Genomic DNA, 15,067 nt, shown 5'->3' with positions numbered 1-15,067 from the left:
ATCTATCAAAAAGCCCTGATCATCAGCGTTAGGTGCATAAATATTAGCCAAAATAAGACTTTGCCCCTGAATTTCTGCTAAAACAGTAATGACTCTTCCTAATTTATCTTTAATCTGTTTGAGATATTTGAATTGTAGATGCTTACTTATCAGTGTAATGACTCCCCAGCTCTTACTTAAGCCAGCACAAATGAAAACATGTCCACCCAATATCTTCCAAAACTTTTCAGCTTCCTGCGGGGAAAGATGCGTTCCCTATCTGTCACTCACTCGATGTTGTGTCAATGTAGTGACACTAGAGTTCACTCTTGGGAGCCCGAAACACCTCTGAACTTTGAAAAAAGGCCAATGGGAACACCCCTGGAGAACACCTGGAGAGAACACCCCTGGGCGCTTTGGCAGAAATAAGAGTATATTTTAAAAAGAGTATATTTCTCTAAAAGAGCGGCATACACGGAACGTCTTTTTAAAGATGCCCTTCCGTTTGTGTGTTATTCCAGGTTGCGGTTGTTATCTCTCGCCTTCTGACGGCCACGATCGCTGTCTTTCATGTCTGGGCGCTGCCCACGCGGAGACATCGTTTGTGGATGGGTCATGTCCTCATTGTGAGAACATGACCATGGCAACGTTGCGGTCGCGGCTTGCCTTCTTAAGAAAGCAAGCCACCCCAGTGGCTCCCCGCCTCGGTCCTTCTACCTATGGTATGAGGCCAGCGCGTCTAGCACTGGGAGCAATTTGGGGACCTCAATGGGACCACCTCCACTGGGTATCCCCACAGACCTCCCATTCCCCAGCATGCTCATTTGCCTCGATCGGGCTTCTGGATGAGTCCGCCGACTCATCTCAGGGCGAGTTTGACCTTTTGTTCGAAGCCCGCGAAGGTGATGAGCTCTTGAGCGCAGCATCGGAGAGCGGGCTTGTCCAGTCAGACGCGGAAGCCTCAGCTGGGCTTCCCCCCTTGGGTACGGTCGCCCAGTCATAGGCTGACACGGAGATGAAGGACATGCTTTCCTGGGCAGCCGCGAGCGTCAGGCTAGAGTGTAACCCTCCGCTCTCCCCTGAACCCTCGCGGCTCGATGATTGGTTCCTGGGCCCGCGGCGCCGCTCACAGCCACGCCCCGCCCCAGTTCCTTTCTTCCCGGAAGTGCACAAGGAGCTGACAAGGTCGTGGGAGGCACCTTTTACTGCCCGGTCCAGACCTTTCAGCTCCCCCGCCCTCACTACCCTCGATGGTGGGGCGGCCAAGGGGTATTCGGTGATCCCCCCGGTGGATAAGGCGCTCGCGGTGCACCTATGCCCGCAGAGCGCCACCACATGGTATGGGCGTCCGAAGCTCCCGTCCAGGGCCTTTAGGTTTACGTCGTCCCTGACGGCCAAGGCCTATGGTGCCGCTGGACAAGCCACCTCCGTCCTGCACATCATGGCTCTCCTGCAAGTCCACCAAACCAGGGCGCTAAAAGAACTGCACGAGGTTAGTTCCGTCCCGGGATTGATGCAGGAACTGCGCTCGGCGACCGACCTCGCCCTCTGGGCGACAAAGGTCATGGCACGGTCTCTCGGGCGGGCGATGTCCACCTTGGTTGTCCAGGAGCACCACCTTTGGCTCAACCTGGTCGAGATGAGAGAGGCCAACAAGGCACGGATCCTTGACGCCCCCATTTCTCAGGTTGGCCTGTTTGGCGACACCGTCGAGGACTTTGCCCAGCAGTTCTTGGCGGTGAAGCAGCAGATGGAAGCTATCCAACATATCCTGCCCCGGCGTGGCTCAAGATCCCGCACCCCATCTGCTCGTTGCCAAGGGCGTCCAGGAAGCAGACGCCACCCGTCTCATGGCCGGCCACCAAGAACCCAAGGAAGGCTACGAAGCACCCCTGAGATGGGCGACCCAGGGACGAGGAGACCCGCTGCTCTGGAGCTGGTAAGCAGACCACTCCATTCCCCAGTGGAGGGCTGGGAGGAGAATCTTTTGTTACCTTTTCATTTAATTTCGCCGCATGCAGGTACCCAAAAGTTCAGCAAAAGAGCAGTTTCCTTGTTCCCGTGGTCACATACCCGTGCGCACGGCCGTCATCACGACCACCGTCCACCATTCCATTTCTGCAGGTTTGGCATTCCAGAGGCGGCCCCCCCGCCCCTGCATGCCGAGCTGTGGCACAAATCTGCCCCCGATGTGACGGACTCCACGGGTCATGAGGATGAACCTCTTCCCCACCCATCCAGGCTGTTCCAGGGGTGGTCACAAGGAGCCAGGTAAGTGCTTCTATGTCCTTAAACTTAGCATGGCCTCGGCACGATGTGGCACCTCAGGCTCCACCCCACCGCGAGGCCCCACCCACCAGTATGTCCGACCAGATTGTCCCATTGGTCCCCCTTGCCCGGAGCTTGGACGTGTGGCTCGCGCTTTCCAACCCGTCGCAATGGCTGATCTGGACTGTCCGACTCGGCTACACGATTCAATTCGCCAGGCGTCCGCCCAGGTTCAGTGGCGTCCACTTCACCTCAGTGAAGGGCGAGAACGCTGCTACTTCGCGTATGGAAATCGCTACCCTCCTACGGAAGGGTGCGATAGAGCCTGTCCCTCCAGCCGAGATGAAGAAGGGGTTTTACAGCCCCTACTTCACTGTACTGAAGAACGGCGGTAGGTTGCGGCCAATCTTGGACCTGCGAGTACTGAACCAGGCTTTACACAGACTCCCGTTCAAGATGCTGATACAAAAACGCATTCTAGCAAGCGTCCGGCATCAAGATTGGTTCGTGGCGGTAGACCTGAAGGACACTTCCACATCTCGATTCAACCTCGACACAGACCCTTCCTGCGGTTTGCGTTCGAGGATCGGGCGTATCAGTACAAGGTCCTCCCTTTCAGCCTGTCTTTGTCCCCTCGTGTCTTCACAAAGGTCGCAGAGGCAGCCCTTGCTCCGTTAAGGGAAGTGGGCATTCGCATCCTCAACTATCTCGATGACTGGCTACTCCTAGCTCACTCTTGGGATGTGTTGTGTGCGCACAGGGACCTGGTGCTCACGCACCTCAGCCGACTAGGGCTTCGGGTCAACTGGGAAAAAGCAAGCTCCTCCCAGTTCAGAGCATTTCTTTTCTCGGCTTGGAGTTGGACTCAGTCTCGATGACGCCGTGCCTCACGAACGAGTGTACATAGTCGGTGCTGACCTGTTTGAAGGCATTTGGACAGAAGACAGCGGTTCCACTGAAACTGTTTCATAGGCTCCTGGGGCATATGGCATCCTCAGCAGTGGCCACACCGCTTGGGTTGATGCATATGAGACTGCTTCAGCACTGGCTCCAGACTCGAGTCCACAGATGGGCATGGCGCCACGGGACACATCGCGTGGCCATCACACTGGTCTGTCGCCGCCTCTTCAGCCCTTGGACCGACCTCACATTTCTACGGGCAGGCGTTCCCCTAGAGCAGGTCTCCAGCTGCATCGTGGTTATGACAGATGCCTCCAAAACAGGCTAGGGTGCTGTATGCAACGGGCACGCAGCCGCCGGGTCCTGGACGGGCCCGCGGCTATGTTGGCACATCAACTGCCTCGAGTTGTTGGCAATTCTGCTCGCCCTGTGGAGGTTCCGGCCATTGATCCAGGGCAAGCATGTGTTAGTTCAGACAGACAACACAGCAACGGTGGCATATGTCAACCATTAAGGTGGTTTACGCTCTCGTTGTATGTCACAACTCGCCCGCCGTCTCCTCCTCTGGAGCCAGCAGCACCTCAAGTCGCTTGGCTGCAGCAGGGAAATGGCCCTCGTGGCTGTGGACATGGGCAGTGGTAGGGAAACGGCCTCAGTGACCGTGAGTGCAGGCAGCAGCAGGAGAATGGCCCTCATGGCCGTGGACATTGACAGTGGCAGAGGAGCAGGCATCTGGCTCCTTCTCCTCCTCCCATGGGCGGTGATCGGTTCATCACACTGCAGCACGACCGGGTCAAACACACGGCAGAGCTCCACACCGAAATCCAAGAATGAGACACAACAAGGGCATTCATTGTCCTACATGGCAGTCCCCCACAGCAGCCTCTCCGGTGAGGCACAGGATAATGTAAGCCACCTTCATTCTCTCTGTCAGGAAAGCAGAGGGCTGTGAAGTGAAGAACAGAGCACATTGGCCCAAACAACCGGACCTGTGTGCTCACACAAGGGGGTACACAAAACACTGGGGCAGGCCGATACTGCCGTCAGGCAAAACCCCAACCTGACAAGGTAACAGAATAGGCTGGATAATTATGTTGGCATTAGTGGACTTGCATTAGCATGGTTTGGGTCCTTTTTATCAGACTGCTACCACTTTGTATGTGTAAATGAGGAATAATCAAATTAAACAAAAGTTAAGTATGGAGTGCCACAGGGATCAGTTTTTGGGCCTCTGCTTTTCTCCTTATACATGCTTCCACTGGGTTTGGTGCATGCTTTGTGTATCTACTTGAATCACATGCAGAGCTTTAGACGCTTTGAGCAGCTCTTTGTCTGCTTCGGCGGACAGCGGAAACGGAATGCTGTCTCCAAACAGAGGCTTGCCGTGGATGCCATTGCTCTGGCATATCAGGCCATGCCCGACCCTTTGGGAATATGAGCACAATCTACAGGGAGTCTGGCATCTCATGGGCACTGGCCAATGGCACCTCTCTAGCACACATCTGCAGAGCAGCGGGCTGGGCAACACCCAATACCTTTGCGAGATTTTACAATCTCTGGGTTGAGCCAGTTTCGTCTTGTGTTTTGTCAGGTACGAACAGGTAAGTTTGGTAATACGGAACAACTGGCCAGGTGTATTGCTTGCATATAGAGCCTTTCCCCTCCATGAGGCGAAGGCATGCGCTTCTTCTCCCATGCGAGTTCATGAACCGTGAACCCTGGATGTCCTTCCTCCCTAGCCCTGTGGCTCGCGAATTCGGTGGAGGAATTCGCAGCCAGACCCACTATGGGTACTAATATGCCCTGTACTGGGATAGGTGCTCCACAGGTGCTGGTTACTCCGGTAACCCCTTGTGATGTATTTTCCACGGTACAGTCTCCCTGTCGGCAGACCCACGTCTCCCTTGGACAGAGCCCTCTCTGCCCCCAGTCGCTGTGTTTGTAGAGCTCCTCTCTGTCCAGGCAGGACCTACCACCACACCTCTTCCATGTGCAGCTGGTGAGCCCATGTGATGTATTGCTACTTCCTCCGAGCCCTGTGACAGTCGAGTTTTCGGAGAGACTCCTGTAAGGCTAACCCCATGCAATATATATATTCCGCTAGTTCGTTTCGCTGCTGGCAAACTGCATCTTCCTTGGGCAGAACCCCTCTGCCCCAGTCTCCATGTTTGTAGTAACTCCACCCCCATTGGGCAGGATCTACCTTGAAGGCTCTCCACATGATTGGAAAGACCATGTGACGTATTCTTCCACTTAAATATCCCCCCCTCCCTTTGGGTGAGGTGTGATCTCCACGGTGTCTTCCCCTTGGGAGGGACACCCCCCGACTAGACCTGGCGGCCTAGTTGGTTAATCCCCCTTCTTTTTTAGGGAGTGGGAAAAAGAGAAGGGGAAAAGAGGCCACGACTGGGTTAAGCCTGTCTCTATCTTTGGGTCCCCAAAAAGGGCCGTTCGACACTCATAACTATGTTGGGGGAGGTTACACAGTAGTCTGCCCACCACACACTGCCAGTTCACGTAACACAGTTCAGCCAGTTGTAGCATTTTGTATAGGGACCCCTAGTGTCACTACATCGACACAACGTTGAGTGAGTGACAGATAGGGAACATCATGGTTACTTGTGTAACCTCCGTTCCCTGATGGAGGGAACGAGACATTGTGTCCCTCCTGCCACAACGCTGAACTACCCACTGAAATGGCCGGACCTTATATCGGCTCCTCAGCATAAAACCTGAATGAGTGGTTGCATACCAGCTCCTTTTATACCCGTATGTCCAGGGGAGTGGCATGCAAATACCACTCGCCAATTTTCATTGGCCTTTTATCAAAGACCAGAGGTGTCTCGGGCTCCCAAGAGTGACCCCTAGTGTCACTACATCGACACAACGTCTCATTCCCTCCATCAGGGAACGGAGGTTACACAAGTAACCATGACGATATTCTGTAAAGCTGCTATGAAACGATGTGTGTTGTGAAAAGCGCTATACAAATAAAAATGACTTGACTTGCTCACAGGGGTTCTAAATACAATTATTATTTAATTATTTAATTTTATACACAATTTACAATCATATTTAATCAAACTACACAATGATCACTAAAACTTTATAGATATTACAGTTTCATTGTTTTTTTTTTAATGCATGATTTTCTGTAAAGCTGCTTTGAAATGATGCGTGTCGTGAAAAGCACTATACAAATAAAAATGACGACTTATTTTTAAAGGTTTTTGGTCAAATAATTAGTACCTCTGTTTTGTCTGAATTTAGTAGAAGGACATTTCTATCCATCCAATCCTTGATATCATCTAAAATTTAGAAATTTCATATGGTTTTGAAGAAATTAGAGCTGTCAGAATTAATGCGTTAACACATGTGATTAAAAAAGTTTAACACTTAATTTTTTCTTAATCACATTTAACACATTTGCCATTAATACAGGGCGAACACTTTGTAATATGTTCGCCAAGAGTCATTACACTGACACACACACACCACAGCGCCAGAGCCCTTCTAGCAAGATAAGCCTACAAGCTTAGCATAAAATATTATAATAAGGCGGTCCCATAAACATTCTAGTTGACTCTTACGCTCTCTCCTATGATAGAGCCGAGGAGGTTGTTATCTCAGTAAATAAAAAAGAATCTCTGACAGCACTTCCCTGTCAGTGATAAAACGATGGAGAAAGGACCTCTTAACACAATTTGATGTACAAAACAAGCCCAGATTAGACTTGTGATAGAAATCAAGTATTTTTCAGAAGCATGTAAGGCAGGTTTTAAATAACACAGAAGCACATCAAGTCTTAACTATCACCAAAACACAGAATGAGGTGTCTTTGTTTGCAAGCCCTTTTTCATGGTGAGTTCAAAGCGGCACTCAACGCTGGCGTGATCTGATGTTAAGTAACCCTAACTTTATATGATATTTATCTTAAATTTTTTATTTTTTTTATTTTTAAGTTTGACATCAATCAAATTTGTTCTAAATGACTTAATGAGGGTTTTTTTTTTGTTTTTTTTTTTGTTTTTTTGGAAGGTTCAGGGAACAGATAAAGTCTCTATATGATATCTAGGTGATACAGTCTCTATGTGTTGTAGTTTATGTGACCTGTGTGGCATCTCAAGGCAGCTTGAAGATGGCTGGTTAAGCCAGTCTGTCTGCTTCCTGACATGGGCCTCAGTTAGTCAAATACTATCACTATTAAGACTATGAGCCAACTTACTAGAGAGGAGAACCGCACCTTCCCTGGAGGGATGGAGTCTGTCTCTCTTTAGCAGGTCAGGTCTACCCCAAAAACTCATCCAATTGTCTATAAATCCTATGCTATTCACCAGACACCACTCAGGCATCCAGCCATTCATTAACACTAATCTACTATAGACCTGTCCGTGTCCTAGTTGACCATATTTACATCCACATTACCGATTAAGGTAATTATCTGGTTTATCCTTTTTTTTTTAAGTGTAAATGATGAGTCTACATTCATTAAGAATATTCCTCCATACGTGTTTTGGAGAAATTAAAACATGCTCGTTCTACTGCATTTATCTAAATCTTCACATATAATTGAAATACATGTGCACAAAATAAACCTTGAGTGTACCTTAACTTCCTGAAAGACTTAGACCTTTCTCCTGTTTGTAGGCCGTATTGACTTATTTCTTTTAATGTTTGTATTTTTTATTTAATATTCACTGCAAAATGTGTGCTTGACATTTCACAATTGTTTGACACCTCATGCCTCCAGCATAACGTTGTTATACATGCATGGATGAAAAACAAAAACAAACATAAATGAAAATTCTGTTTCAGCAGATATTAATATCAGAAACACAAGGAGACAAATTCTGTTAATGTAGCCTTAATATTCAGCTTTATCTGGTACGAAAAAATAATATAATAATAATAAAATTAAATAATAATAGCCCAATAATAATAATTATTATTATTATTACACATCCGGTTCTATCTGAATACAGATAGTTTTGCCATAGTCACAGAGACAGATAATGGCTTCACTGCACACTGCTAATTGTTAGTGCTGACATGAAGAACAATCTTAGAAAATCTATGTTTAGCATTAGCCAGCACTTGATCTGATGTCAGACGCTCTCACCCCCTGCTAGCATTTAATAATGGTGGCTGGAGTCACTATTTCCAGGTTCATTATAATAGAATAACATATAATCAAGGTGCTTCCAACAGGCTTCTCAGTGGGTGCATCACTGAGTAGGGAGAATCTGTGTGAAATCCTAACAGAAAGGGAGAGTGGTGTTGCTTTGCTAAATGAATATACCACCGAGATGTCACCCAAACGCCCGGGGCAGAACCGAAGTGTGTGTTTTGCTCACTGTACTACCCGCAACCGAAACAATATCTACTGACTTCTCTTTCTCACTGACCTCCACTAGTGCTTGGATGTGTGTCTCTAACTCATCAATCTTCTCCATCAGTCTAACTAATTCCTTACTTTTATCACATGTGAATCCCTCACTGCTGATTCATGAAGCTATCATAATCATGTGGCATGCAGTACAAGAAGTGATAACATGTGCTAATGCCATGACTTACCACAACTGTTTGTTGTTGATGTGGTGGTCATGGTTCCTGAGCAGCGGGGGTTTGAGATTGATGTGAATCCCTCACGCAGTTGTTTGTTGTTGTGGTGGTTCCTGAGGAGCAGGGGTTTGAGCTAGCAGGCTACAATCACAGGCTTCAACACAGACTTGAGCTACGCACCAGCAGCTTGAGTTCGGCAGGACATATTAGCTTGCATCATGTAGAGTTTCACATCTAAAAATAATCTTTTAGTCCCAATTTTAGAATATTAGTAAATTTTTAGATACATTTTAATTTAGTTTATTTTTGTGGTCCTTTTTTTTTTTTTTTTTTTTTTTTTTTTTACAACAATTATTGTTCAAAAGCATCTTTACAAAAGTGCCATAATGGCCAGTGAGCAAGCTAAAGACAACAGTAGTAAAAAAGATACATCACATACTGTATACAAAATATTTCGGAACATATGATGTTGAAATTAAGGGAAGATGACATTTTTTGTCAAAGTGAAGATTGTTAGTATAAATTTTGTCAAGCAAAAGGTATAAGGCAAGAAGACTTTGTGTAAAAAAAAAAAGATAAAAGTAGGTATTTATGCTCATGTTGTTTATTTCTGAATTATTGTGCAGAATTACTTTGTGACCTCAGATCAGTACAAAATCTATGGGTATTTCCAAATATAACCCCATATTTCAAGTTAATTAGGTTTGAGTTAATGTTGTGACTGGATTATTATTTTGTAAATGCTGGTAAACTACCTCTGGAAGTCAAAGTCAATGGTGGAATGTTTGGCTTGCAGCAGAGCCCATAGACACCAGAAGAAATGACCTGCCTGGGGAGGAAAAATAGATGAGATTGCATTATATTGCAAAATGTATAAACAAGGTATTGACCTGCATTTTCCTCATTATTTTTTAAAACAACATTATGATGTAAAGGATAATTAATGTGTGACGTTTTACAATTGTAATGTAGCCTAGTGTAGGGGTGGATCAGGGGCATTGGACCCAGCTGAATTGTGATCAGCCCCTTCAGAGCTGCTGTCCTAAAAAAATAATTTCAGAACTGTTGGAAAACGGCTTTTAATCTTGTTCTTACAGAATTTTAGCACATTTTTCTTGAGCTGCAGATGCTGAGTGAGGAGATGTTACACTGTAAAAAAATCCAACTGGCAAATTGTGAACTGTTTAAAAAATATTGTCGACTGGACACAGTTTTGAGCAAAATGTTGAGTAGACACAAAACAAACTAAATGTTTCCTACTCTTTTGTCCAATGAATGCAAAGATGAAAGCTGAGAACTTAATATGTTGATTTCTTCATTGGAGTGGTTACTTTGTCACTGTGCATGCCCTGTCTGGCATCTCTGTACCATGCACAGAGCTCGCTTCAGCCACGTTGTCGGATGGAGAGAGTGTCAACTGGTTAAGGTATGTCTTCTATTGGAACTTATTACAGTGTAGAAAATAAAATAAAGTGTACAGCCAGGGTGTAAAATACAATTTTATGTTTTTAAAAGACTAAACAACAAATACGTAGCAATAGTTGCCAAATAACCTGGTCAACTAGCGAGCTAGTTAGCGAGCAAAGTAGTTCAATATAATTGTGTTCACAACTTAATTAATTAATTAATTAATTTGAACATTTTGCGTGTCAATTTAATTTTAGTGCAATAAACGGTTAGAAGTTGATTGTGTGTTTTAGAACTAACTAGATGCTTAGAAAAGTTGGTAGGGAATATATTCAAACACTAGCAAACGTCATGGTTACTTGTGTAACCTCCGTTCCCTGATGGAGGGAATGAGACGTTGTGTCGATGTAGTAACACTAGGGGTCACTCTTGGGAGCCTTTCATAAAAGGCCAATGAAAATTGGCGAGTGGTATTTGCATGCCACTCCCCCGGACATACGGGTATAAAAGGAGCTGGTATGCAACCACTCATTCAGGTTTTATGCTGAGGAGCCGAGACAAGGTCCGGCCATTTCAGCGGGTAGTTCAGCGTTGTGGCAGGAGGGACACAACGTCTCATTCCCTCCATCAGAGAACGGAGGTTACGCAAGTAACCATGACGTTCCCTATCTGTCACTCACTCGAGGTTGTGTTGATGTAGTGACACTAGGGGTCCCTATACGAAACGCCACAACTGGCTGAACTGTGTTATGTGAACTGGCGGTGTGTGATGGGCAGACCACTGTGTGCCTCGTAGCCAGCACACCAGGCCGACACGTAACCTCCCCCAACATAGTTATGAGTGTCGAACGGCCCTTTTTGGGGACAAGTCGACTACCCAAGAGATAGAGACAGGCTTAATCCAGTTGTGGCCTCTTTTCCCCTTCTCTTTTTTCCACTCCCTAAAAAAGAAGGGGGATTATCCGACTGGGCTGCCAGGTCTAGTCGGGGGGTGTCCCTCCCAAGGGGAAGACACAGCGGAGACCACACCTCACCCAAAGAGAGGCAGGGATATTTAAGTGGAAGGATACGTCACATGGTCTTTCCAACCATGAAGAGAGTCTTCAAGGTAGATCCTGCCCAATGGGGGAGGAGTTACTACAAACATGGAGACTGGGGCAGAGGGGCTCTGCCCAAGAATTAGCGGAAGATATATATCACATGAGGTTAGCCTTACAGGGAACCAACTTGTGAACACTACTGGGAATTAATGGCGCACGTCTTCAGCTCAAAAGGAGGTGGAAGGCGCTTTGTGCAAGCGATACACCCGGCCGGCTAACCCGGGCATATCTGCTTGTGTTGCGTGCCACTACCTGGGACGAAACCGGTTCCACCCGGAGGTTGTAGAACCTTGCAAAGGTGTTGGGTGTTGCCCAGCCTGCTGCTCTGCAAATGTTTGTTAGAGAGGCACCTCTGGCCAGGGCCCAGGAAGCCGCTACACCCCTGGTAGAATGGGCTCGTAGCCCTACCGGGGGCGGCATTTCCTGGGCGAGATATGCCATAGTTATGGCATCAATGAGCCAGTGAGCGATCCTCTGTTTGGAGACAGCGCTTCCTTTCCGCTGTGTACCAAAGCAGACAAAGAGCTGCTCAGAGATTCTAAAGCTCTGCATGCGATCCAAAGAGATGCGTAAAGCGCACACTGGACACAGCAATGACAGGGCTGGGTCTGCCTCCTGCTTGGGCAGCGCTTGCAGGTTCACCACCTGGTCCCTAAAAGGGGTGGTGGGAACCTTGGGCACATAGCCCGGTCGGGGTCTCAGGATCACGTGAGAGTAACCCAGACCGAACTCCAGGCACAATTCGCTGACAGAGAACACTTGCAGGTCTCCTACCCTCTTGATGGAAGTGAGCGCAGTTAGGAGGGCAGTCTTCAAGGAGAGTGCCTTAAGCTCGGCTGACTGCAAAGGCTCAAAGGGGGCTCTCTGTAGACCCTGAAGAACTACAGAGAGGTCCCATGAGGGAACGAGGCATGGTCTGGAGGGATTCAGCCTCCTGGTGCCTCTTAGGAACCTGATGATCAGGTCGTGCTTCCCTAAGGACTTACCATCGACTGCGTCATGGTATGCTGCTATGGCGGCAACGTACACCTTCGAGGTGGAAGGGGACAGCCTCCCTTCCAACCTGTCCTGCAGGAAGGAAAGCACTGATCTGACTGCACATCTCTGGGGGTCTTCGCGTCGGGAAGAACACCACTTAGCGAACAGATGCCACTTAAATGCATACAGGCGCCTTGTAGAGGGGGCCCTAGCCTGAGTGATCGTGTCTACCACCGCAGGTTCTGCGTTCCGTCCAGGGGCCAGACATGGAGATTCCAGAGGTCTTGTCCCAGGTGCCAGAGGGTGCCCCGTCCCTGAGAAAGAAGGTCCTTCCTCAGGGGAATTCGCCAGAGGGGAGCTGTTGCGAGGAGCGTGAGGTCCGAGAACCTTGTCTGGGTGGGCCAGTAGGGTGCTACCAGGATGACCTGCTCCTCATCCTCCCTGACCTTGCACAGGGTCTGTGCAAGCAGGCTCAATGGGGGAAATGCATATTTGCATAGGCCAGGGGGCCAGCTGTGTGCCAGTCTATGCTGAGGGGAGCCTTGGTGAGGGCGTACCAGAGCGGGCAGTGGGAGGATTCTTGGGAGGCGAACAGGTCCACCTGTGCCCATCTGAAATGACTCCAAATCAGCTGGACCACCTGAGGGTAGAGTCTCCACTCTCCCCTGAGGGTAACCTGCCATGACAGTGCGTCCGCTGAAGTGTTGAGGTTGCCCGGGATGTGAGTGGCTTGCAGCGACTTGAAGTGCTGCTGACTCCAGAGGAGGAGATGGCGGGCAAGTTGTGACATACAATGAGAGCGCAGACTGCCTTGGCGTTTGACATATGCTACTGCTGCCATGTTGTCTGTTCGAACTAACATGTGCTTGCCATGGATCAATTCTGCCCGCAGGGCGAGCAGAATTGCCAACAACTCGAGGCAGTTGATGTGCCAATGCAGTCACGGACCCTTCCAGAGGCTGGCGGCTGCGTGCCCGTTGCAAACAGCGCCCCAGCCCGTTTTGGAGGCATCTGTCATGACCACGACGTGCCTGGAGACCAGTTCTAGAGGAATACCTGCCCGTAGAAACAAAAGGTCAGTCCAAGGGCTGAAAAAGACGGTGACAGACCGGCGTGATGACCACGTGATGTGTCCCGTGGCGCCATGCCCATCTCAGGACTCGAGTCTGGAGCCAGTGCTGAAGCGGCTTCATATGCATCAACCCGAGCGGGGTGGCCACCGCCAAGGATGCCATATGCCCCAGGACCCTCTGAAAAAGTTTCAGTGGAACCGCTGTTTTCTGTTTGAATGCCTTCAAATAGGCCAGCACCGACTGGGCACGCTCGTTCGTAATGCACACCATCAAGGAGACTGAGTCCAACTCCAAACCGAGAAAAGAGATGCTCTGAACTGGGAGGAGCTTGCTCTTTTCCCAGTTGACCCGAAGCCCTAGTCGGCTGAGGTGTGAGAGCACCAGGTCCCTGTGAGCTAGGATTAGCCAGTCGTCGAGATAGTTGAGAATGCGAATGCCCACCTACCTTAACCAGGCAAGGGCAGCCTCTGCGACCTTCGTGAAGACGCGAGGAGACAGGCCGAAAGGGAGGACTTCGTACTGATACGCCTGACCCTCAAATGCAAACCGCAGGAAGGGTCTGTGTTGAGGAAGGATCGAGACGTGGAAGTACGCATCCTTCAGGTCTACCGCCACGAGTAGTAGTCTCTTTCAGAAAATATACTCTCTTGTTTTTCTGCCGAAGCGCCAGGGGCGTTCTCTGCAGTGCACCAGTGCAGAAGAGGGAGAAGCCGTTGAAATGCGCTGTCAGATCCAGCAGAGGTGAATGAACAGTAGGATTCAGCTTAATGAGCATGACCGTTTGGCTCCTCAGCATAAAATCTGAATGAGTGGTTGCATACCAGCTCCTTTAATACCCGTATGTCTGGGGGAGTGGCATGCAAATACCACTCGCCAATTTTCATTGGCCTTTTATCAAAGACCAGAGGTGTCTCAGGCTCCCAAGAGTGACCCCTAGTGTCACTACATCGACACAACGTCGAGTGAGTGACAGATAGGGAACTAGATGAATTGCCTTTTTCATATGTTAAGGGAATTTAGAAAACATCAATATATTAATACTTTATATTTTATGTTGTTGAGAGCTATTAACACTAGTTTGCCAGGTTAGATACTTTTGCATGACTTATTTTCTGACAGAACTGGTGGAAAATATGTCTTTGTAGATGCTAGTTCAATTAACCATCAGGTATCACTATGAATCACGAGTATAATCATCATATTATATCTCAAATAAAGAGGTACACCTTTAGTGGTTGGATATGGTAGATTTTTTAAATGAAACGAAACGTAAAAATGATGATAATACCATAAAACCTCTTAGGAAGTGCATATATTAATAGAATGTGTTCAACCTGTAACTTCAAACATTTCATTTAATTTTCATCCTAAACTTCATTGCTCAGAACATTAATATTTAATGTTCATTTTTTAAAGGTGTTGTAAACATTTACTGTCAAAATTTAGTAGAAATGTTACATTTCATACACTTTAATTCATACATTTCTTATTTTCATAGCTTTGGTATGCAGTGTAAGCTCTACAAATTTGCCCACTGTAGGTCCTCCTAAAGCATTACAGGTAACATCACCATCAGGGACGTTCCTGGCAGCTGCCTTGTTTGTGTACAACTGCATCTGCACTTTTAAAACAACTGGTGTGTTGAAATCGCACCTGACAAGAGCACACGAACAGAATGTTGCAGTTACAGAACACTTTCATTTTTTGAGTTGTGTGATTTTAAAGGTGTTTGCCAGCCATCCCAATTTTTAAACAAATCCACTGTCAGATGATATGGTTAGCACTGTTCCTGTAATTCCT

The 15,067-nt window shown here is 47.8% G+C and overlaps 1 protein-coding gene across 5 annotated transcripts in view; it reads right to left on the bottom strand.

Annotated features, from left to right (window-relative positions):
* zgc:113516 (uncharacterized protein LOC541449 homolog) overlaps positions 1–15,067 on the bottom strand; it is a 243,835-nt gene that overhangs the window by 50,500 nt on the left and 178,268 nt on the right. For 3 of the 5 annotated variants that reach the window (XR_007896303.1, XM_051689629.1, XM_051689630.1), the window contains exons 7-8: positions 9,465–9,538; positions 8,722–8,822 (exon numbers count right to left, since the gene is read on the bottom strand). Coding sequence is in view for 3 of the 5 variants with exons in the window: in XM_051689629.1 (XP_051545589.1) it covers positions 8,722–8,822; positions 9,465–9,538 (175 nt within the window). In the remaining 2 variants the exon portion in view is untranslated. Of the gene's footprint in view, positions 1–8,721; positions 8,955–9,464; positions 9,539–15,067 lie in introns of all 5 variants that reach the window. The other 2 variants (XR_007896304.1, XM_051689631.1) reach the window with 2 other exon arrangements.

The sequence above is a fragment of the Myxocyprinus asiaticus genome, chromosome 46 (genome assembly GCF_019703515.2).
Source record: "Myxocyprinus asiaticus isolate MX2 ecotype Aquarium Trade chromosome 46, UBuf_Myxa_2, whole genome shotgun sequence".
NCBI lineage: Eukaryota > Metazoa > Chordata > Actinopteri > Cypriniformes > Catostomidae > Myxocyprinus > Myxocyprinus asiaticus.
The sequence above is the reverse complement of the archived record's forward strand: the minus strand, read 5'-3'. Positions and strand labels throughout refer to the sequence as shown.